General features: G+C 36.8%; 1 protein-coding gene and 1 long non-coding RNA gene across 6 annotated transcripts in view; one reads left to right on the plus strand and one right to left on the minus strand.

Moving 5' to 3' along the window:
- GOLM2 (golgi membrane protein 2) overlaps nt 1–17289 on the plus strand; it is a 28269-nt gene extending 10980 nt beyond the window's left edge. The window contains exons 4-10 of one of the 2 annotated variants that reach the window (XM_013942615.2): nt 595–685; nt 1850–1994; nt 2894–2974; nt 3351–3449; nt 4858–5031; nt 10879–11046; nt 15544–17289. In XM_013942615.2, coding sequence (XP_013798069.2) covers nt 595–685; nt 1850–1994; nt 2894–2974; nt 3351–3449; nt 4858–5031; nt 10879–11046; nt 15544–15617 — 832 coding nt within the window. In that variant the 3' untranslated portion in view covers nt 15618–17289. The remainder of the gene's footprint in view (nt 1–594; nt 686–1849; nt 1995–2893; nt 2975–3350; nt 3450–4857; nt 5032–10878; nt 11047–15543) is intronic. The other variant, XM_067305198.1, reaches the window with a different exon arrangement.
- LOC136993398 (uncharacterized) overlaps nt 1–25426 on the minus strand; it is a 37183-nt gene that overhangs the window by 7622 nt on the left and 4135 nt on the right. For 3 of the 4 annotated variants that reach the window (XR_010885669.1, XR_010885668.1, XR_010885670.1), the window contains exon 3: nt 20475–20548. The exons of the other annotated variant lie outside the window; for it this stretch is intronic. This is a non-coding gene — a long non-coding RNA (uncharacterized lncRNA). The remainder of the gene's footprint in view (nt 1–20474; nt 20549–25426) is intronic. 4 annotated transcript variants of the gene reach the window in all.

The following is a 25426-nucleotide window of genomic DNA, read 5'->3' on the forward strand; positions in this document are numbered from 1 at the left end:
TGAAGCCTTAAGGAGTGAGAGAGATTAACACTGAGAAAACATTTAAAACTTTCATGTGAAAATTTTTTTTGTGTGTGTGTGTGTATGTTATGTTGAGCGTTTGGGGCAGCAGCCTGGGAATTTTGTTTAATTTGGTTGATCTCTTATGTGGCTTGTTAGAAAACTTGGGACATTGAGCTGTGCGATTCCAATCTTGTTATTTGAGTTGGTAGCAGTAACTGATAGTAGTTGTACATCTTCTGTGTTGACAGCCATAGTAGATGGTTCCATGGATTCCAAGTGGAATTAATGCATGCTGATGACAGGAGACTGAATTTTCCATTGCTTTTCAGGTTTTGGAGGAAGTGTTTTCAGGGCTCATCTGTTTATTTTACTGTTTTTCTGCTCTGTCCCTATCTTTTTTCCAGTCCTGTTTTCCTTCTGTATTCAGTCCATTTCCACTCTCATTCCAAGGCACGGATTTTTGGCCAAACTATTCTAGTTATCTCTCAGGTTTGGCTTTCTGTGCACTTCATTTTTTTTGTTGTTCTTTTTCATTTATGGGAGAGCTGATATAACAACTCAAATGCAATTGATAATGTGTTTCTAATTCAGTCTGCAGTGTGGGCAGCAGATCAAGGAAATGCGACTGCAACATGAAGAAAATATAAAGAAATTAGTGGACCAAGTTATACGGGAACAAAAGGTAATACATGGCTAAATTTCTTTGTTGAATTAGAAGAGCCCCAAGTCTGCTTGCTAGTCGACTCAACTGTTATGTAGAGGTCCTGGACATTTCTCCTCTAACTTCTGGATAAATGTTGCACTGAGCAGCCCTAATTGGATATTAGTGTAAGACCATCTGCTTGTTTTGTTCAGTTGTTGAACTGAGCCTTGAATATCAGGCTTAATTCTTTACTCTGCTACAGCCTTCCTATGTGATGTCATCACTCAGCATTTCAGTTTCTTCTCTATAAAATGGATATTACTTTATAGCTCTCCAGGGTAGGATCTGTGTTCTTGCAATCTTATATAGGTTATTGCAAAGGGGAATCTGATCTCTGAGGCTTCTAGGTGCTAATGTGATTCAAATAACAATGGTGTTTGAATGGCATCAAGTGTGTAATTATACTGTGCAAGGTGTCAGTAGAATATAGGCCTCTTTCCTAAAAACGGATGAAATTTTTTTTGAAAATTTTAATGAAAATTTCATTTCCTTGTTCCGTGTCTGTTTACAGATATTTCAAATGATTAAGCAAATTTCAAGTAGATTTCAGTCAAATCTTGCCTTAAAATCTAGAAATGTTTGCAGAAGTCTCCCTGGTCTGAGGCACAAGGCTAACGATGTCTTAACCTGATTGTCATATATTTGATCTGCGTTGGCCTTAACACTTTTTCCCATGGTAATTTCCTCTGTGTGGCCATATAATTGTGTATGTTCGCAGATTATGTGTGGTAGCTTCATGTTAGAGGCAGAACACTAGCAAATGTAGTGCCTATAAAAATAACTTTCCAAGGTTCTCCTGTATGTTCTATTGCAATAAAATTAATGTATTGTGATATGGCAGTAGTTTTCTTGGCATTCTTCTGGAATAGCTCTAGTGTTATTGACAAATTATGAGTGGTTCTGCTATCCTACACATGCCGATGAAAACGTCATACAACCATACAGTATTTTAAGTCTTCTGTTTAGCTACAAGTGTCCTTACTTTTACCAACTACCCTCAGGACTGAGGTTTGTATATAGAGGACTTCTGCTGTTGTTCCCTTTGATTTTGCTTTCCCTAAGTAATCTTAAAGCTGAGGGGTTTTGTATTTTAACTTTCAGGGTTGTCTTTAATATTGTTTCTGAATTAATTTGTTCTAACAGGCCACACAGAAAATTCAGTCCAGTAAAGGCACGGAAGTCAGTCTCAATGATGATGACCAAACAGTATCTAAGACTGTTCCAGAGACGGAAGATAAAAATACAGTAAAGAATGAAGAGCCTTCAGATCATGTTGTAGATGGCAAAGGTATTTTCTTTTTTGTCACTTCTGATGGATGCGGACCAGTTGTGTTATATCCCTTGCTCTCATACAGAATCAGGGGTGTCTTTAAAGTAGAACAAGGAATCATTTGCCTCAGGTAACTTGATTAGCTACATGTGACCGTACTAAGTTGGAGTTTATAGGAACCTGGAGATAGGCACATCCTTTCTGTGTCTATTTATAAAAATCATTTCTTGCACAATTTTGTGTCTCCTTTCTTGGTTCATTTCATATCTCCTTTCTTGTGTGGCCAATTTTGAACTGGGGAATGTCTCCCCACTCCCTGTAAAATGTGTCTTGGGGTGTTGGGGTGAGCTAGGGAAAGGCACGTTGCTGGAGAGCAGGAATCTGCACAAAGAAGGTGCCTGGTGGTCAGGAGCATTGAAACTGCTCTGAGAAGTCTAACTGGGCAACTGAGCAGGAACAGTAGGAACCTTTGGTTGTCAGGAACTATGCTGGAGTATCTCAGTGAGTAACTATTATGATCGTTTCCTGGCTCTAGGCCTCCCCTGAAAGTCAGATGGGTTCCCTTTGCTTCTGCTTTTTGTGCTACTTATCCAGTGCCTTTTTATATCAGTTCAGTGTGTGTTCCGGTCAGGTTCTTCCAGCAAGCATTTCCTACTCTGCTCCCATCAGCAGTGCATCTGTTTCCTGTCCTTTTCTGAGGATTGCACTGCCTTAGTTCAGGATCACTGCTCTAAAGCAGCCTTCAGGCACTTTGACAGAACAATATAAAGAGTCTTGCAGTTGTATTATTAATATGATACATATTCTGTGGATGAAGAACTTCTTTCTCCTGTTCTTGGAGCCTTCCATAAAGAGTAAATTCCCTCTTAAAACTTTAAAAGATTAGTAAGAAAGGATATCCTGTTCTTGTTTTACAGAGAAAATCAAATTAGGAGGAGATGCAGGCATGCCCGAAATAGAAGATAATGACCCTGCTAAAGCTGAAGATACTCCCACTGGTTAGAAGAAATGTTCTAATATTTTCTTATTTGGGTGCTTGGTGGCACATATGTCCTGTTTGAATACCAGGGTGTTTCATAGTGAACACAAAGGCTTAAAATCTGTTTATAGTAACAAAATTCAAGTAGAGTGTAAAGTCCGATAATTCTTACTGTGTTTTTTTGTTAGAAGTTATATTTCTCAAAAATGTTGAGTGCTTCAGTGCTTCTGATACTTTTTTTTCCCAGAAATCTTGTATTTTATATTTTCATCTATGATTAAAAACAAGAAAACAAACAAACAACAACAAAAAACCCCAAGATTGTCAGAGGAAGGCCCAGTATATAGTGGCAGTTTGTTTCACGTTAAGGTTTTTGTCAATGTATTTTATTTTAGCTTTAAAGAAGCCACTTATTTCAGCTCCTCAAAGTGAAGGTCGTCAACCTGTTATGAATCTGCCAACTGAACAGCCCCATGCTCCAAATCTGGCTCCAGGTAAAAAGCTTATCAATATCTTGTAGGAAACTTATCAGCTGATATCTGCTACCATATCATAAATGTTAGGCTCAAGTGGCCAGTCCCCTTGTCTTGTTTGATGCAGTTATAAAAACAATTGGTTTCTGCAGCATAAAAGATTGAGTGTATTCTTAGTCTGGCCTCCTGAGGCACTGAGGTTTATGTGATTATACTATATCTCTGTTTCCCCCACACACACACTGCCAATAATTTCTGAGCCTTTTGACCAATTTCAGCCAAATTTGACAGCTGGAAGTTTCAAAGGTGAGTGCTTCAAAATTTCTCCACTGGATAAAGGAGAAGAATTAAAATTAGTGTCCATCCTATAGACAGGGCTGCAGCATGATCTCAAGAGTTGATTGTTGAGCTATTGGTTGCCAGTTATACTCGGAGAATAAACAGCAGTACCATCACTTGCTCAGTGTCTTCCTGTTTCTCTGGACAACTAGCTTGAGGATGATGTGGAGGAGGTTTCGGCATGAGAGAAGTGTTGCAGTGAAAGGGGTTGGAGGAATTGCAGTTAGAAAGTGAACAACACAAATCTATAGAAAATATACTTAATTATACTGCTCATGGATCAAGTGACTTTGCTTTAATGTCAAAAAAATTACGTTATATCTGTATTGTACTTCAAGTGGCATGTTCAAATACTGTCCTGCTTAAAAACTTTAAATATAACTTAAGCATCTACTATTTGTGACATGACCAAACAGCTTCAAATTATTTGTTATGCCCATTTTCGTTTCTTTTGAAAAAAGACAACAGAAATATTTCTTAATTTCTTTCCTTTTATAGTGGACATTCAACTGGCTTAAAGTGTCAAAATTAATGGATTCAAAGTTTGTATGTGCATTTAAAGAAAGTTTATTTCTAAATGTCAAGGCTTTAAAATATTTCCTTTCGTTATTGTTGTTCTGAAGTAGTCTTTCATTCTGACTTTTCTTGATGAAAAACCATGAAAGATAGCATGTGAAATGCTTACTTTCTCTCTAGAAAGAGTTTATCAAAAGAATGTTGGCATTCATGTCAAGGGGACCAGGATTTTCAGTATTCCTTAGTTATGTAGTTCTGTGATTCTGATTTTTATTTTAATGTAACTTCTGTGATGTGCTGCAACTTTGGCTAAAATCATAGCTCTTGAAAAAAATCATAAATGTTGATGGGTAGGTTTTTGGATTAAAAAATAAAAAAAATTTTTTGAAAAAATGCATAAATGTGTTATTGGTCTAGGCTTGATCAAACACATCTCTACTGAAAATCTGTTGACAAGGTAACACAATAGAGGACTTGATTACTCATTAAAATGTAATGAATTATCTTTTTGCGATAGAGTTGCAAACTTCTTTTGGAGCCCTCTAAAAACTAAACACACTTCTTCCTTCTGTAGGTTTGCACACTGACAGTGATGGAAATGCTGATACTGTGAAGCAAATACCTCCCAATTCTCTTCAGCACTTAAATTTTGAAGAAAATATGGAAAATCAGAAAGAACACAAAATTAAAACAGACCATATAAAACTTCCAAAGAGCAGAGTTAGCGACTTGCAGAAGATGAAGCAAAGTAAGTTGGTCAATATCATATAATTCATATATGAAAAGAATCTCTTCATTTTAGATCTGTTCTAATAATACTTTCTAGCAAATCGCTGCACTTCGGTGCATGGTCTTCTGGAAAGTAAGCCTGAAAAGAAATGTAATGTATGACTGCATAGAATGTATCCCTTAATATGTTGTCTTTCAGATATATTCAACTATTTAAAAATCTTTGTCGCTTATAGGAATTTAAAGTGTTTTTGGAAATTACTACATGTTAAATAGATTGTTAGATGAAGACTTTTGATACGTGCATGATATTGAGATACTTATGCTATATTACTTCAATGACATGCTTTGGACACTATCATAACAATTCAGCCCTTATCTAGGAGGAAACTGACTTTGGTAGTGTATGTGTATTGGCCAGAAGTTTGTTCTTCTCTGTGAGGAAATTTTCCAGAACCTTCTTTTTCATCATGTCTGTCCAAGGAAAAAGTCTTCAGACAGGTGCAAGTCATATGTTTGCTTACTGTGTATGATGTTAGTAATACTGCTTGGCAGACAGCAGGTAAGAACTTGCAAATACAGGTACAGTTGTTTATATACTGTTGTCTTTAAGATGCATCTCTATTTGCAGTTGGTATTGTAACAGTGTGAATATATTATGCCTATAGTATTTGATTTAGCATCTTCCTATAGTGCTTTCCCCTATAAGAACACCATATTGAAACAAGTTTCATATGGTATCAGTGGAGACACTTTACTAGTGGAGTATACTAACGAGGTGTACCTTAACCTAGTTATTTTTAAAGAGCTAATTCCTGTTGTTTAGTGTTGGAGTGAGAAAAGGACATTTGGAAGAAAAAACAACCACAGTGCTGATACATCTCTTAAATGTTTTTGTCAAAATAAGATTTTTCTTTATTACATACTTAATTTAATTTTGAATTTCTTTGTACTCCCAGCTAAGTAGCTTTCAGTTAGGCTTTGTTTTTTATGATTAAAATCTGTCTCTAGTCTAAGATGACAAGTTACCAAGTTGGAACTAACAACTATCTTTCAGAGTTGTGAGAAACGGGAAAGAAAGGATTCTGCAGCCTCCTGCCAGGAACCTATGTTAATTTTGTGGGTTGGGTGAACATGGTATGGAAATAGGAGTCACCTTGTTGGAAGAGAATCATGAATTGGTTTGGGGGTCAATGGAAAGAGTTCTAAAAGCTGGGATCACTCTCATGAACCTGAAACCATGAACTCATTTTTGTCATAAAAGGCTTGGTATGGGAAGTAACTCCATTCTTTAGGGTTAAATTAACTGGGAGTTGTTTTCATGGTCTAGAACTTGACTGGCACTTCTCTAGCTTGGAGATGTTGCAGAAAGGAATTTAACTTCTAGAAATCTCTTGAAAATATTCTTTGAATAATAGGGAAATAAGTTTAAAATAATATTCCCTTTTTTCCTGCATTACTGTAGTTTTTTTAAGATGCTATTATGAAACAGAAGTTAAATTAGAATAGGTCCTGTCAGCATATTGTCAGATTTGCTAACAGAAGAGGGATCCAGGATTTGTTTTGGGATAGAAAGTGGAGTACAGGTATGTGGGAGTTCAGTGTGTTCTCTTCTCCCCTCACTTACCTGGTAACTTCCCCAAAGGATCAGATGATGCAAAACCTTAGAAAAGAGGTTTAAGAAAAACCTAAGAAAGTGGTTTCTGAACCTTTAAGAACTCTTTTTTGAAAGGTACCATCATACTGCAGAAAGACATCTCCTTAAAAAATGAATGGAAAGAGGACTTGGGGAATTCTAGAGACCTAGCAGCCTAGCTTTGATATCTGGAAAGATAATCAGACAAATTATCAGTCAGTTTGAATATAATATGATAAGTGATTAACATGGAACTGTCAAGAGCAAAATGTGTCAAAGTGATACAATCTGAAATAGTTGAGTGTTCAAAGGAACAAAAGCTGGAGAAGCAGGAACATGACTTTGTCATAGGCAAACTACTGGAGACTTGGTCAGGAATAAATTGCTCTTTGGGTGCACAAATTTAAGAAAAGAATATTCCAGACATAGGTATCAGTAACAGCTTTATCTGGAAAACTTATCTGTGAGATTTACAAAGATGCATCCTCTGCTTGGCGCTGTTTGGTATTTTGAGTGGATGATGAATAGCAGGATGAATAGGATGACAAATATGTTCAGCAGCATGATAGTTTGTAAACATAAGTGGTCTGCAAATAAGAACAGAAAAGTAAATGCACAGAATAAGTGACATAGCTAAAGAGTGGTTCAGTAGATAGGTATGGGTAACGGTGGGTAACAGTCACTAACAAATGTTTGAAATTATTTTTTTCTGCTGGGATGTGTTAACAGGAATAGCATGGAGTAACTTACTGTTTTACTTAGTGCTTGCTGGTGAGGCCCTCATCTGGTTTTAAGTACCACATTTCAGAAAGATGACAGGAAGCTAGAAGGAGTTCGGGGGGGGGAGGTGGGGATTAGTGTATGAGGGGGAAAAAAGCCAATTTTACTCTAAAAAGATGTGGGTGGAGTAGGTGGGGAAGGGAGATCAATTTGCTGTTCTTAAAAACAGATCATTAGAGATGATTTAAATTATTTTAGTACTACTCATGGTTATTTCTGAAGTGGTGATAGATGGATTCAAAATCATCATGAAATCCGTGTAGCTTTTCTTTTGCTCTGTATATGCAGAGATTTGCAAGACTAGTTTATCAAAGGAGATTCTTGAAGATCCTGCTCATGTCTGGCTGAGCAACTACAGTTGAAATGGCAGGGCTCTCCAATTCCTGTTCTTGGTGGCTTTTAAATGGATCAGCGGTCTTCCCTGACAGTGGATTAGATGATGTGGGGGGGGTTAGCTTTGGAATGCAGCAGCAGTGAATGGAAAGTCTCCATTGTAGGCTATGAATGGATAATTAAGAGTTCGTAATCATCACTGATTTGTCTTTTTCTTTGGTTTTCCATATTTGGGATAACTTAAATTGTAATGAGGGAGAGGATTTCTCTGTCATATATGGAAATAAATAATCCAGGTTTCTAGATTCATTTCCTGATTGGTCAGCAATGGCCATTTTGAAAGGCAGTTTAGTGATAAATTCATCTCACTGGTACAGAGGAGCCCAGCTCTGGTACACATCTTTCACTTTAGACAATAGCCTGGGTGGGATTTTGGTTGCTGAGTGCCTAAAAACTTGTGCATCAGCTCACAGAATGGGAGTAGTAACCTGTTATTGGTTAGGATATTTGACATAACTGTCAGGTTTCGGAATCAGAGAACTTCTGCCAAAAAGACTTTATTTTGATTAATACCATTATTAGCATCGATTTAAGAGAATAACTTTGGTACTAGATGGAGAGATGTGGACACTTGCAGGGGTTCTGCTTCAGAAGCAGCAGAAACTGAAAGTGTCTGTGGCAATATTGCTATTTGTGCTCTTACCTTGTGTCCTGAAAAAATTTAGGGTACAGCACAGCTCCAATGCATGCTGCTATTCCAAGCTATCCTGTAAGCAGGTCCTTAGAGTGATGAGTATGTGGACAGCTGCTCTACCAGTCGCGGGTTTTTAATGATCCTGGTTGGAGTAATAGCCCACGTGTCTATTCAGAATTCATTTCAGCAAATATTACTTGCAGATTTTAGCATCAGTGACATCCTCATGGGGCATTCCATGCGGTCACTAACCTCTAACCGTCATGACAACATATATCACTGTCTCATGCAGTCAATTCCTGTATTGCATGCGTTACAGGCACTCTGACTCATACTTGGAAGGACTTGAGAGATCCACAACCTTATCAAGTGCAGGACCTACAAAAGATTCCAGACAATTCTGTCAAAACGTCTGTCTGAGAAAGCAATTAGTGTATTGTTGGCTCCTGCTGCCAGTGACCCCGTTCCGGTGTTGCCCAAAGTCTTGCTCTCCCAAGATCGTTATATATGTGCCTTGTGTTGATGTTCTCTCAGTATCATGCAAAGTCATCTACTGCCTAAATCTTTTGTACATCTGACCCTGTACGCACAGTCGATGGAGTTACTGTGAAGACCCCCCCCAGACCAAAATGACTGCTGGTGGGATTTGTATATCCTCAAGGAACCAACCCTTCCATACCAAACCTTCCAGCAGAAGCAGGCAGCTGTAGTGAAAGAGTAGCCGCATCCTGAAGCGGAGCTGGAAGCCGAGCGTCCTGGGGCTGTCCTGTGCGCGAGGGCGCTCGCTCCAGGGCTTGTGCGACAAGCCTATAGGGGTGGCTAGCTCTGTTTCCTAGGGCCTCTTTCTCGTGTGTTAACCTACATTTTCTTCTGTCAGCTTAAACTAATTTAGTACTTCTTGTCATAATGTTTCTGCATATTTACAGGCTTGTTTTTTCTGTAAGCACATTCAGTTCTTTTCTCATAGCTCTTGTTTCATGTTACTTAATGTGCACTATTGTACAGTTCTGTCCTTTTACTTAAATAAAAGGCAGTGTCAAAAATATACACAATATTAGCAGGAATTATTCAATTCTAGATATGAATAGAAAATGAATAGTGTATCAAACTTCTGATTCATGAACAGACCATAATTTCTTCTTGCTTATTTTGTGAAAATAATTGAAACTTTAATCTGTACATTTGAGCTGCACTATTTAGTTGATTCTTCTGCTTCTTCCCCACCCAAATAAGTCCTATGATATTGTTTCTGTCCTGATTTTTATATACTGCCATGTATGATAGTTCTCACTGTTTTGAGAAATAATTTTATTCTTATATCTGTCCATTGTAACCCCAACCTCTTTTTTAATTCTAATGTTGAAATCATATTCTTTGTTTCTACTTCTGTGTTTAACTGCTTTCAACGTGAATCATTTAACATCTGGCTTGGCAGATTTTTTTTCTCAGTCTGTTTCCAGTCTGTAAAGATTGTATCACATTTTAATCCTATTTTTTCTTTTATACCCAGTCCCTCTAGATCTATATCCTCTGCAGATTCAGCTAGTGTGTTACATTCTGTCCTTTAAGTAATCGACAAGTAGATGGAACTGTATTGGACTTGAACAGATCTCATTAGTATCCCATTAAACACCTGCTCTGAGCTTGCCATTATAGCATTATTATTTGTTTGTGTACTTGGTTGACTGTCTACTCATTTCATAGTTCCAGCTAATTCTCATTTTTTCTACTGCATTATTTCACTATATCGAACTATTCTTAATTCTTTGCTGGGAGACAAAAATCAACTGGCTTCAAAACATTCTGAAAACTTTTAAACCTTGGTAGGAAAGTTAGTGTAAAACCAAATTAATTAGGTAGTTAAAAAATCAATTTAGAGATGCCAGACAGATCTTTGCTAATTTTTACCCTTGACAGTATGGTACATGTTCTGCAAACATTATTATATAAGAAATCAGCAATATATTGCTCCATTGTGTGTAGAAAAATTTCAGTCCTCTTTTGTAGGAGGAAAATCTTTGAACACTTACTATAATGGCTAAAATCAGGAAGAAGTCTGAATACAGAAAACTTTCATTGTACATGCTTTGGCATTGTAAGGAAATTTTTGTTAGTATATGTAGGTAACTGTAGATGGAGATCATACTTGGATGCTTACTCTAATTGGTTTCTACAACGAGCAAAGCCTACAGCAATGAGACTTCATGATGTCCAAATTCTAGATGATCAAGTACATCCGTTTTGCACAGAACTGTGTCATAAAGTTGCATTGTGTTTTCCCCCTGCCCACACGCACCCTTCTGCTCCCTTTCTCCTCCAGTTGAAACTGCTACAAAAACTGAAGATGCTAATCTGGTCTGCTTTCATTTAGAATCTTTTTCTTTCCTCTTTGCTTCTGACTTAATCCTTTGCCTACTTCACAGGCCGATTCTTTGATGAGAATGAATCCCCTGTTGATCCGCAGCAGGGCTCTAAACTGGCAGATTATAATGGGGATGATGGTAACGTGGGTGAGTATGAGGCAGACAAACAGGCTGAGCTGGCTTACAATGAGGAAGAGGATGGTGATGGTGGAGAAGAAGACGTCCAAGGTGAGCTTGGGCCTTATCTCCATCCCATTAAAATAAAATCCACAGTTTATTTGTTGAATTTGTGTAAAGCCTTGCTATTTTTACCTAATCAGAAATTATAATATGAAATAAACTTTGGCCAATTTTTCAAATTCAGTCTTGCTTTCCATTTGAAAATCAACATTATAGTATTTCGCAATGAGAGTATTTTGATAAATGTCAATCTTGTATGCACTTCATGCTAGGAAAGTCAAGACACTTAAAATTTCAGAAATAGTTTTGTCTAAACACCAAAATCTGATATCTAGTATGTTGGCACATCTAATCTTTGACATTTACTAAAGCAATTTTCAAATAGAAAAGGGTATTTTTTGAAACTACTGCTTATATTGTAACACCTGCCTTGAGGTGGTATGCAATGAAGTCTTCGTTATCAATTGTAAGCGTAACTTTTGTGCGTTATACAGATTCAACAGACTTCTGGTTTTCCTTGTTAACCAAACTTCAAACTCATTAATCTGGTGCTAGCCTAATAGCTACATATGCATGTTTACCGCCTTTTGTTCTGCATGCATTTCAGTGTATCAGCAACGCTTCATTGCTTGTCTGCCATGTATCTTCCACATTGTCTGCCATTTTCCAGGTTCCTGTAGTAGTTTGGTAGCATTTTGTGAAAGGCTCTTGCATGTCTGTAGGGTGAAAATGTTTAAGTAAACATATACAGTATTTCCAGTTGAGAAAATAGTGCAAAATAAAGAAAAGCAACCTACTGAGTTTCTACATGCACCCTGATTTTGAGCCTCATAAATGCACGTTTTTTAGCTGGTAGTTTCTCAGGCTCTTATTTCATTGGTATCCAAGCATAATTACTGGAAAAAAATGATAAAAAGCAACTGATTTCTGTGGCAGTGCATCTAGCTGTGCAGTGTAAGCACTTCCTGGCTGGGCTGGTAGTTTGAAACTCGTGAACAAGCAAAAGAAAAGTATGGATCAGAAACCTAGGCAACTGATTAACTTACTGATAAAATGAAAACTGTATTGCTGCTCCAGAAACTGTGGTCTGTTTTATTACACTTTTGATCAAAACTATAGCAGGGGATTTCAGTCACTCTGGATTACTAATGTTGGTTCTTTTGGATAGGTCATTATTGGGGTTTATATTCTTTGTAAAACCTAGCTTCCAGTTGAAGGTACAAAAGTTTATTCAGCCTCTTGTTGATGTTGTGTTGTGGAAGGAGAAGACTTGCTTCTAATGATTATGATTTCCTTACGGAAAGGAAAGCCTGGTATGTAGACACTATGTTTATATGTATAACTATACTCCAACTATGCTTCATAAATCCAAGCAAGTTAGGTTGTGTTTTTGTTTTGTTTTTTTAGTCCAGTTTCCCCTATTACACAGAAGGTGCTGTCTCGTTGCTCACCACATTAGTACTTAATTGGAATTCAAAACAGTTCTTGGAAGTTTAACCAAGACCATCTGACTGTCACTAAATCTCATAGTGCTAACTGCTCGTTTGCCTCATTCAGCCTTCTGGATAATCTTCATCTGCTGTCACTCCTCTCCAGTCACAAGTTTGAGGGGCGGTGGGAGGGAGGCTGCCTAGCCAAATCAAACAGTAATGCAGCATTTCTTTTTCTGCAGTATGCAGCTTCTGCTGTACCTGAGTTTGATACTAATACATTGCTATAGTGGTCTTTACAGAGGAACTAATGGCTTTAGGTAGCAACAGTTAATATCATGTATGCTGCAAACTATTACAAATAACATGAATGGCATTTGATATGCCAGTTATTAAAGGGTTGGCATTAAATAGCAGTTGTTGGTGGAAAATTTGAAAAAACAGTAAAGGGTGTGCTTATGTAGCTTGCAATGCAAGGAATATTTGAAAAATAGAGCTCTAACTGTAAGTGGCCCTATAAAACTATTTCACATTTAGATGTGACACCTGTCAGCTCACTAGTTGTGCAGCTTTAAATTTTTTACCAAGTGTAAAACATCTGTCTCTTTTCTCCTCGGCTCCTCTATACATCTCTAGACATACTGTATTTAATTTCAGATAGTAAAGATTAGAGTGACTTCTGGAAGCCTCTTCCTGAAGAACAGTCCAAGCAGTATATGTTACTACTTCAGCCTTAAGTTTCCAAGTCCTTTGTTTTTATCCTGTTATCTTGTTTCCTAATAACTTGTTAACTAGTTTTTGTGCAAGTCAAACAGCATGGAAAGTGATACTTCCAGGAGCTTTTTAAAAAGAAAGAATGCCTGCTTTAGTTTTTACACTAATTTATTTGCAGGGGAGGAGAGGGTGGGATTGTGGGGGATTGCAGGGAGGGGTTGTTGTGATTGTATAGGGAGAAAAAAATTGAATTTCTGACTTTAAAACTATAGTGATGTTTTAGGAAACCATCATGTAGCTTTGCATTAGGCTAGAACAAAGCACGTGGCATGTGCAAACAAACCAATTCGGTTAAACATGTTTTTCTGTTTCCACTACAAATGTGTGGGCCTTAGATTGGTATTATCAAAGAGAAAACTTGCAAGTTGGGGAGATATGATATTTTATGTGAATGTCAGTATCCAGTCTGGCATTACTTCTTTCAATCTACCTATTTGAAATGCAAGGTGCTATGAAAGTTGTTGGCTTCTGTATAGTAAATGTTCTCTGTGGTGGCTGGATGGTGAAGGATTTTACAAATCAAGTGATACTAATTATAAGCATGCTGTATTAATTGCTTCTTACAAAATAAAAGCATGTGTCATGTAGATAAACTTAAGCCTTTAGCTGTTGGGAGTAGGTGCTGTCAGGTAAGGCTTGCTTATTCACACTTTCACAAAAATTACTCTATCAGCATGCAAAATGAGGACTGTTTTAGAAGGAAAAGTGTTTAAGAGCTCCAGTTTCTCCTCAAAGAAAAGACATTATTCATTAAATAAGGTTATGTTTTCCTGCAAGTTTATCGATCACTTCAACTTTGCTTTCCATTCCTGTAAATACAAAGGGACACTAAGCTTTGAAATACAGCAGAAGCATGTTATTTGAAACAAGCTGAAGTTTTAGGGCTTTCATTTATTGAGTGAAGGCAGCTCAGGACCCGCACAGGAGAGAGCTGAATTACGGGAAGTAGGATGCAGAGTATCTTAGTGCAGTGGGTGTCATGAAGACTGTGGTGCTTTTGCTGTTTGTCAAACTTCAGAAGTGTAGTTTAAAACATGTCTTCTGCAAAAAGTATTGAACTTGGGTTTGGGGGGGGGTTTCTGGAAAAATTTGATGTGCTATAGTAAATGCTATTCTGAGGATGCACAAGTTGCTTTTTCTTATGACTTTTCATGAGGTTCAAAAACCAAAACCCGAAGAACAGAAGTTAAGAAGTAGGAAAGAGTAGAGTGTTGGAGAGAGAATTTTTAGGGATCTGGAAAAGAAGAGATGAAACCCCTCACCCTTCCAGCCAAGGGTAAAGCTGTAAATCCACGTAAAGATGAACTCAGTGCAGCTGGGAAAGGTGTGGTGCTCCTGAAGTGGCCTCTCCGCATCAATTGCCAGACTGCTTACCGGACATCACTCCTGACTCTGCTCTCCACCTCTCCTGATATATAATTCCTGGCTGAATACGTAGTTCCTCCACAACTCAAGAATAGATAAATGTCTTGACTGGTGGGCTAAATAGTTATTACATGATAACCTAGCTAGATAAATTTGATTCAGTTGTAAAGAATAGTGGTGAAAAATGTATTGTTGATTCTTCAGCAGTGCTGAGAGAAGAAATGCAGATTTCCATTGGTGAGAGTTTAAAAAAAGCTAAGATCTGCTTTTTAAATTTTAAACTCCATAAAAGTCCCTCTTCAAATTTTACACTCAAGTTCCTGAGATGCAAGATAGCAATATGTAAAAATGTTGATAGCAAAGTACAATTTGAGCATTGCTGAAAAAAATCACATCATTGAAAAAGTGCTGTGCCATAGAAATTTGAATATATCTCTTTTTAATCCTGAGAAGTAGATGGAAAAAGTGTTACCTTTATTCTTTCACAATCTATTCAGAGGCCTGGAGAGGGGGGTCATAATAACATCTTTATGCATGTCCCATGAGCTACCCAACTATTTGTAAAAACTTTTATATATTAATGCTAGAAGGGTTAAATACTGGCAATGTAATTTTTCAGAAAGTTTACTTTGTAGTTGGGTTTTAGCAGGAGAGTTTGAAACCTTTAAAGGAACATTCTCAGAATAGTAAGTTTAACTAGTTCTGCAATCTCTTAAGTCAATAAATCTCTGAAACACAGCTGTAAGAAAGCCAAAGATATCAAACAGTGTGAAGTCACAGTTGTTCAGAAGGGACAACTCCCAAAGTGCTGACAGCTGGACTAGTAACTGCAGGCCCATGTGCCTTCTCCATATTTTCCCTGATGACTTCATTCCCCTAACCAGACAAGGCTAAATCTGTGTGGATGTGTGCATTAACTGTTTAAATATTTTTCAGTAGTATCACTTCAGATTTGGTCTGAATATTTCAATTACAGATGATGAAGAAAGAGATCTTCAAAATGACCTTGCTGATTATGGCAAGCCACGCTTCAGTGATGGTGTTCTTTAAACCCCGAGTTAAACAAGAAATGTAGATGAGAAGAGATCTCAACTGAAGAACTTGAAGAGCTGCAAAACTGAACCATTTTTACTTCAGTGTTTGTTACTTTAAAAGAAGCCTATAATAAAGTGATAAGTATACTCAAAGTTAGTGAAGTAACACAAGGAAACAGTTCTGTACATATGTACATAGTTGTACTATTGCAAATTGTATTAAAACTTCATTTTTGTTGTTACATTGAGCCAATTAGACTGTACCTTATCTGTAATAATCTTTACAACCAATATTATAAATATAGGCTGAATTGTTTCTGCAAATTAGAAAACTTTGTAAACTGGAGAACTTGTACAGTTTGTATCTCTCATGTAACAAATACACTGTGGAAACAATGTATAGCCAAAGGACTCCTTTTCTACAGTAATACCTGTATGAGCAAAAATACTCTGCTTTTTTCATGAGTGCTGTGTTTTTGTAGTTTGCAGGTGAGCTATCAATTGAGAATGAAAACTGAATGTTAAAAAATTACTCCTTCCTTAATGTAACTGAGGAAAGATACATGACAGAAATAATCTTCACAAGCAAGTACCATTTTAATTCTAGTATACAGTGACCAAAGCTTATAGCTAGAGCTGGGAATCAGTGGTATTAGAATTCTAATAATTCGATACATCCTGAAAAAGTTGTGTAACTATAGTTTATTTTAAAAGTAAAATAAATAATACAGCTTGTAGGAAATACATTTGTGTACATGTTAAAGAAAGTGTTTCTTCAGTGAGAAATAAAGACAAGTCTACAGCTTTGTAAGAACCTTAACGGAAGGAATGACCCTTGCCATCAGTAAATACAACGTTGTATGCACTGTTTTACTGTTTCAAGAGCATCACATCCACCACAGTCACTCAAGTTAATTTACAGTACTTTGATACAATCTCTTCAGACATCTGGCATGTTCCACATTTTGCTTTTCTATCTCAGAAGAGTTTGTAAGTTAGATACTTTTTGTATTCTGTGTTTAAGCACTTTCTGAATTTTATGGAAATGATTCTGTTGATCTACAGTAGTGGAAATTAAGATTATTAACCCGACCTGCTTCTCCGCAAGGGCTACTGTGAAAATAATTTATAGGGCCTGTGACATGGGTGATTGTACTTTTATTATCTCTGTACTCAGGTTCGGATTTAAAATAACAGTTAAGGTTTGCTTGATGCAATTCAGTAAACCTTTTAAATTTCAAAGCTCAAACAATTTTTGGCTCCAGGGATCTTTTACCAATGAGTCTTAAATATACAATTTCTTCATGAAATAAAAATTTCAGATTCTGCTGATGCAGCTTGGGTTTTTTTTTGTTTAAGGCTTAAGCTTTCAATGCATAAGCCAAAACTCTTCATTATGTACTTCTGGGAGGCAGATGAGGGGATGGCCCTTTGCATGGTGTGATATATTTCCAGTTGAAAATGAAATGCTGAACCTGCTCAGAATTAGAAACCATACTAACACCACACAATAAGTATAAACTTGTACCAGAATTCTAAAAAAGTCATCAGTAAATACTGTATTTAAGCACTGCAAATTTGTTTGTTTCTGTCTTAAAATGTAATTTCACCCTGAATTAGGTGTTAACTTCCTTCTTCTAATGAAAGCAACATTTATTGGGTTCTAATAAATTAAGTTGTTTAAAGTTTGTGAGGCTTCTGCCTTTGCTTTCTTTTATAGCAAAATCATAAGTCAAGGTGATTTTGACTTTTAAAAATTGGATTAACTTAAGTCTTCAGAAAAGTGAGGCATTTTGACCTAGCAGCAGCATGGTTAAAGCTGCTTCATAAAGGCCAACTCCCAAGGCACCGGGCAAGCTGCGGCGCACCCTTAGTGTTGCATGCAGCGCAGCACAAGCATTTACTCCAGGGGTATTTTTAAGCCAAAAGTCTGTGCTTCAAATACCTGTGCATTACTGTGAATATGCCTGCCAACATACGCAGCAAAGCTGGAGCTCCCGTTACTGATCTGTCCCCCTCCTCCGTAAGCCTAACCTGGCAATGTTGTACTTGCTGTACACAGATCTCCCTGAGCTCTGTTGCTGTATAAAAGCTGCTGGGGCTGGTCACCGGCAAGCTGTCATTTCTGCGGTGGCTGTGCCAGACCTGCTGCTTCCCACCCCTTGTAGCCCCCATGGCTGTGGGTCAGCGTACAAACAAGGGTAAGTCTACAAGCAAACGCGCTACCTTTCAGTAACTAACTGCCACATACACGCTCTTGCACTGCAGTCAGCAACTTTTTGTTAGGAAGTAATAAACTAACTGGCTTTCCATGAAGAAAGTATGCTAACAAGAAGGTGCTGATGTTTACACCCGAACTAGTTCTCAGCAGTTGTGTAGTCACACCCTGACTCTTACACTGGCACTATCCTCCTTTCCCAGTAAGTTGATGGGGAACACTCCAGTAAGAATTTTATTTCAGCTTGTTTGTTATCTTCTAGAATATTGAAGCAGTCTGTATTTCTTTGAATTCACCTAAGTATGATGCTTTTTAAAGCAAGCAGTCAAACCCCCACATCTATATAAAAAGCAGAATATTCTATTAGTGCTCAGGAATCATTTTAGCATGTTTACCATTTTGGTTGTGATATCTAAAATGATATAACAGCTCCTTTAATATGTTTTTTTCTGTTTGTTCTGATTTTCCCTGTAATGTGGTTACTTTTGTATATAAAATGGAATTATCTGGTATGTTTAGAGAGTAACAAAGTCATTAGATAACTGATGTTGGAAAATAGTTAGATTTAATACTCATACACAGAACTGTATATTACATATATATATATACACACACATTCACTTATATAATTCTCAGTTATATACATAATCAATTTCCTAATGCATACTTTTTCTTTTTTTTGTATGCTACAGGCTACAGGCCATCTCTTGTTTTATATTTAGGAACAGCCCCGTGTTAAGATTCTTTAGGTCTAACAATAGTAGAAATGAAGACAATACTCATCCTATCTTTCAATGCCTTGCTAAACCCAGTAATACCTTTAATTGCAATACTCTCACTTTTGCCCTAAATTGGTCTGAAAGAGATTACAAAAGCTAACAATAAAAACTGTAGAGCTAGAGTAATCTCCAAGTAGTTTGAACAATGCTTAGAAGATGGCACCAACAGACACAATTTCTTGGCATGCAGGTCCTCCCACAGCTGCGACGCAGCAGCACTCCGCACTTCTCCTGCCTGGCAAACACTGCTAAGTCTGCAGCCACATTACTGATGGCTGAAATTGATTGGCCAGGAGAAGAAAAAAAATCAGCTACATTCTTCATACTATTTGAAGAAGATGGATAAAAAAAAAAAAAAAAAAGCAAGATACCAGCCTAGACAGGCCTTTGGTCTGACTCAGTCTACTTATTCTTGTGTTCTTATGTTCTGAGAGAAAATGATATTCACAGCTTTATTTTTCATAATCAACCAAGAAATCCTTAGACATGGAAGGTGAAAGATGTAGAGTTATGAAGGAGAGCAGTCTCCTATTTAGAAGAAAATTTCATTTCTGGTTTGGTTGGTGCACCAATAACATTCAGTTAGTTTTGAGAACAGGCGAACACCACTAATTCCTTCTTCCTATTTGAAAAGCATTAGGAGACTTAGATAGAAAGCTATATGCAGGAATTGTAGACTTGTTCTTCCTCTGTATTTTGGGAAAATACTTGATTTAAGTATAGCCCATATAGAAACACATTCTGATCCTTAGTGGGTATCCTTTTATGGAATCTAATTTAGGTCACTAAGCACTTTACCCTTCATTATTTAGTGATCCAATGTTTAAAGAATTTTATTTCTAAAGGGAATTGTTCTGTCAAACAAATTCCACTTCAGTGAAAAAGTCTGTGTTCTTTTGGGAAACCGCCAACATTTTTTAGAGCAACGTTCCTGGCCTTTTTCTTCTTTTCTTTGGTAGGTGGCTTCATTACAGCTGTTTTTCTAAGCTGTCTCCTCCTTCACATGCCCATGCTGCTGCTACTGTTTCCTCACCCTCCTTGTTAGCCCCTTGCTTTCTCAGTCCCATTTCTCTTCCAGAGCTGCAGTCCCGCTTTGTTGCCTCCTCCTCATGCAGTGTCAACAGTCTCTTCTGGACTACACTAGTCCTAGGAACCTCCCTCACAGCCTTGACTTACAGCACAGCTCCACAACTCTCTGTTGGTGGCTTTTCTTACCATTTTCTTGATTTACCAGGCTTTCTCTTTAATTGCTTCATACATGTAGCACATCCTCTCCCACTCTGTGCCTCACTTTGAACGTAGTTCTTTAGCAGCTGGGAACCACTGGTCTAGGGGACTTAGGATATTTTATTTATATTGAAAAAGGCATGATCTAATCACTGCTTGAGTTAGTTAGAAAATAAATTTGAATTTCTGAATAACAAAGTTGAAGATGCAAGACTACAATTAGAGGCATCCTCATTTTTCAGGAATTCCTGGAACTCCCTGTCCTCAAATTAATGTCATGTATGAGATTTATCTTTTGGGCAATAGCCTTGGAAGTAATAAGTCCTGCTAGTTAAAGCCTATTTTTTAGTGCCATAGCAATGCTGAACTGGGGTAATTATCTTGGCTCTAAGTAGGCTATTCTTAAAGCAATTGTCCCCAAAGGCAATCAAACTAGCCCAAAGAAATAGGGGCCTGCTTCTTTTTTACATGCTACTAAAGATTCCAAACTCACATGTGATCACTTTTGTGTGTTTCCTGAGCCACTTATATATACATATATATATATATATATATATATATATATATATATAAAAAAAAAAAAAAGAATTGTGTAAGTTTGCCAAGTAGCTTAAACCTGCTTCTAGTTGTCATTCAATGCATATTTCACCTTTCTTGAGGCAGGGGAACATCTGAAGAAGTGATGAAAATGTGACCGCCTTCAACTGCTTAGAAGTCAATGTGCTGGAAAAAAAAATTAAATAAATGCATGTTTTTCTAATGAAGTTCTATGAAACACTAGCTCACTTTTTAAAAACATTAATTAAAAAATATTAATCACTGACCTGCCAATTCCCATGACTACACCTAATATACTCAAAAGATGGGTTCTATTCAGCGTGACCAATATGAGCTTTTAGGAGTAAAAATATGAATGACTAACTAACTTGATTTTATTTTTTAAAATGTAGTTTTGAAATCCCTATGCCATTTTTGCTGAGCCAATACCAGTTTCCATGGAAATAGCAGCATACAAAACGTTGACATATTTCAGAGAGAACGAGCTACTTAACATCTGCTTGCCTGAAACCACCAGCTAGACTTCAAAATAAAACTGGCTCTCACATTTGGCTCTCACATTTGGCAAACCAGTTTACAAGAAAAATCAAATATAGCATCTTTAAGGGATGTCCCTGCTTAGGTCTTCTTTATGCTCTGATAGAAATAAAGAAATACAAGTTAAGCAAGTCCAGACTTTTGTGTTTAGACAACATATCCAGATAGCTAAAACAGTATTCAGCTCATCAAATTCTTGCTTTAAGGCTCATATTAAAAATATGACAATGTATTTAGGGAGTAATCTCTTGGAAAAGCAGCTAATATGACCAACTGATCTTTTTCATAGCTTTTCATAAACATACATGTTTTGCCTCAATCTATATCTAAACAACCTGCATTAATCTGTGAAACACTGCTGGCCAACAGTCTCGGTCTTTCTTAGAGACATCACATATTTTGAGAAAGGAAGAGCATTTTATCTTTAAAAGATTGAAGAAAACACTATATTTTGAGTAAAAAAGTACCTTTGCTGTTTATGATAAACTTTGATTTGTTCCCTCTGCTTCCAGTTCATCACCAACCACCCTTTAAATTAGCTCTTCCCCCTGCTAGAGGACAGTATGTCAAAAAAACACCAAAAGCTTCCCATGATGTAAGCTAGGGCTCCTAACAGCATAATTAACTGCTCCCTCTTTTTTGTGCTCATCCAATGCAACTGTCTTCAACCAAACTAGAAAACTTAGGGATAAAAATTGAAATAGCTTTTAAAAAACTAAAGCTTGAAAATCTTATTTGGTATAGCAGTATTAACAAAGGTTCGTGAAAAGGTACAGAAATTGGTGTTTTATGAAAACCTTAAGCAGCATATGAGACAACTATCATTTTCTACACAATTTAAGTGCTAAGAACTAGCATTGTTAACATTAATGATAACAGAAAGGTCATATGTTTCTCGCTTTGTAAGCTCTGCATTCTTATCTCTTACTTTCTGGTAAGTTTAGACACGTCTATAAACATAGTACTGTACGTAAGGTTAAGTGACTGATTATTCAAGAACATGTAAAATTTGATCTAATAATAATCTTCACATAAAACTTAGCAAACTGGACAAGAGAACAAATTAGCTTAGGCTGTGTCTATCAAACATTTTTTTAAATGTTAAATCTACTGCCATTTAGAGTTGCGATTAAGTACACAGGAAGGACACTTGCATCAAGAGAGAATCACTTTTTGGATGTCTTATTTTTTTAAACTGCACCTTTAAAACATAAGGATCATCCTAACATGACAAACTTTCTTTTGTATTACTATAAGTAGCTCCAAGCACATCTGAATCACCATCGCTGTAGCAATGACTACACACATAACTGAGTTGTACAAATCATTTTATAATGGATCATAATATTGCAAATGTTTAAGGGGTAAACAAAATACTTTATTCTTACTTTCATTTCCTATCTTTAATTTTTCAATCCACTGATCAAAATCAAACAGAATTTTTAATGAAATGGAAAAGGAGTTACTTGAAGAATAGAGGACAGACACTGACACACATCATATGCACACACACACACCCTGTTAGCAGCACTAAGCCAGTTTCTGTTACAAAGGCGTGAATTCATATTACTCAAATTTAGGCACTTAATTAAGATAATTTGTAAAATGTCTAATATTCCTGGGTTTCTTTTTACAGTTATAGAAAGGAACAAACTCTTCCAAACAGAGATTAGACTCTTTCTCCTGTCTTCCATGGACTAGTGAGCGGGCTCCTGATTTAGATATCTAGGCGAAGCGCCTGAAGTTAGGTGGGACAAAGCAGGTAAAGGGAATGATTAATATAGTAAGATCTTGCTGTAATAAGATCATTTGGTTGGGCTCAGTTTATGACACTCTTAGTGAGGGCATCCAGCGAACAAAATTTCCATCCTTCGAAAACAGAGGAACAAGAAATATGTATGTTCAGAACATGTACACATATTTGGAAGTCTTCCACATACTTGAATCCTTTTCTACTTTCCTCTCTTCTGATTTTAAAAGCCAAGTATAGTAACTGCCACTGTGACTGCCAGGTCGGAGAGAGTGAACGGAACAACCAATCATTGCATTTCTGTCTTGTCTGAAGCTGCTCTCATGTCAACCAGGAAGTTTTTGGCTGGTAAAACTATTGTTCAAAAATGCCTGGAATACTTCTGTTATCTTAAAGTTTCCAAAACTTACTTAAACTGTAACACCTGCATAGGTTAAATAAAACAAATAACTGTTACACATAGTACTTGGTGTAAAGGTATAATGACAGCTGGGCCAAATAGCAGACATTTGGATGTCCTCATTCTTTAGGGACAAGATGCAAACCCCAGATTTTGGCATTCAATAGAATAATGGAGTAATTAAAAGCACAATACAGACTATGGCAGCAGGTTTATTGAAAGAATGGTTTTAAATGTATTATGAATTATCTGCATCCGTTTAAATATGGTGATCTCTACCAATTCTTTAATTAAAGAATGACAGCACTTTACAGCTTCAAAGCACAGTAGAGATGTAAACTAATTAACATATAACAACTGTGTGAGGAAGTTTAAGAAAATACCGGGTTTCTCAAACACCTAGAGCTGATATCCTGTCAAAGACCCAGAACATTTTTGCAATTGTCCCATTTACTCAAGATTTCAAATGCAAAATTACAAACGAACAAAATGCCTAAGCGCTCTGCATAAATAACCAAACTTAAAAAACCCTAGTTATAAAAGGCTATACTTTAAAAGCACTCACAAGTCAATGCAAATGAATCTGTTGTGATACCAAAAATATTTTGCCCAAGGTTAAACTGAGAAAATACATATTCTTAAGTCATTTTTGATCAGCGAGTGATTGCAGTACTTTGTTTTTATGCCCAGCCCTGAAGAGAAGTCTGACTTGGAGACATTAGCATACAAATGGGATATGAACTTCCAAAGCTTATGCAACTGTTATTCCATTAAAGATAGCTCAAATCAACTAGGTTGATCGAAATCACAGAATAAATCTTTGTTTCAGTTTAAAATATGAGTACCTCAGAGACATATGTGAAATCTGAAGCTTGTAGAAGTTTAGCTTGTTGAGGAAAAATACAAAAAAGAATCAACAAGAATTCATTTAGGAATGTTCTCTCTACCACTTATTTTCCTCCCTCCTTCTTACTTTACTTCCCTTCTCCCCTACCTCCCCCCAAAATGGTGGGAAGGAGACTAAATTTTCCTCTGAAGATGATTTAATTCAGTTTTCAAATCCAGTAAGCAAGAAATTGAGGGGTGCTTACCCTGCTTACTGGGAAAAATCTCAGCAGAACTATGACTACAAACTCCAGGTACCTCTGTAACATACAGAAGGAAAACAAAGAATAGTAAGTTGAAGACCTGCTGCCAAGACTGAAGGATGATTTCTACTACAAACAGAAGAAATACAAGCACTTGCAAAGAACAGTCAAAGAGAGAACTCACTTCTTTCCTGTTACACCCAACTACTCCCTTGCATAGGTTCCCAGCAGTCTGGCTTGCCAAAGCTTTCTCAAAGTTATGTGGAACCCACAAAAGCTCAGACTCACTCAAGAAACTATTACAGTTTAAATGTTAGGAAAAAGCAAACAAACTGATGGTCATATCTTACTGAGAAGTAAGAACTGGCTATATATGAAACAAATGAAAGTAACCAAAGTTTTCAGAATTTTAATAGCTGCAAAGAGAACTCTACTTAAATATTTTCTGAGCACTAAAGTGACAAGTTGGAAGATGAAAACAAGTACTAATTAACTAATGGTATGTGTTTTATTTAATTTTAGCACCTTACATTTTCATACAGACAAAATCATAAACAGTGAAAAAAAACAAAGCCTGCAGAACAAGAGATCTCTTGTAAGCCAGTATACTGCAGTAGAAGATTAAATGTTTTCAGTGATTCACAGCATCTGATTTGCCTGGGCACAAGGCTGACTAGACTTTACACAGGTTATCATCCATTTCTGCTTCATTTTAATATTAACACATGCAATAGACCCTCTTCATAAATAACCGATTTTTGAAAACACTGTAATAAAATGCTACATTAAACTTCCCCTGCCCCCTCACAAACACAATTTATGATCTGCCAAAGGTGAAACCAATGCTAAAAAAGGAAGAGGAGCCAGGTCTTTATCTGCCACTTTACAGTACAGCTACTAATCAGGCACTCCCACAACCTTCATGCACACCTAACCATTTACTTCTCATTTCAGACTCTTGCGGATTTGCCTGAACAAACATACATGTGTATACACTTGTGGTGGTACGTGCAGACCTCAACCTCCACTCTACAAGTTCACTCCTTCCCAAGTATCTTACAGCTACTAAAGAATTCATATCCTTGCCTACATTCAAACATACCATAAAAAAAATTATTTAACTTTCATATGCCACAAGAAAAGCCCAAATTTAATCTGAACTCACCTGACATTTTATTTCCTAAAATTGTATTTCTCAGGTAGCAACAATGAAATTATTAGTACAATCAGTCCATTACTTAAGCTTGTTTGAAACATGGACTGAATTA

Source organism: Apteryx mantelli, chromosome 15, assembly GCF_036417845.1.
Source record: "Apteryx mantelli isolate bAptMan1 chromosome 15, bAptMan1.hap1, whole genome shotgun sequence".
Taxonomy (NCBI): Eukaryota; Metazoa; Chordata; class Aves; order Apterygiformes; family Apterygidae; genus Apteryx; species Apteryx mantelli.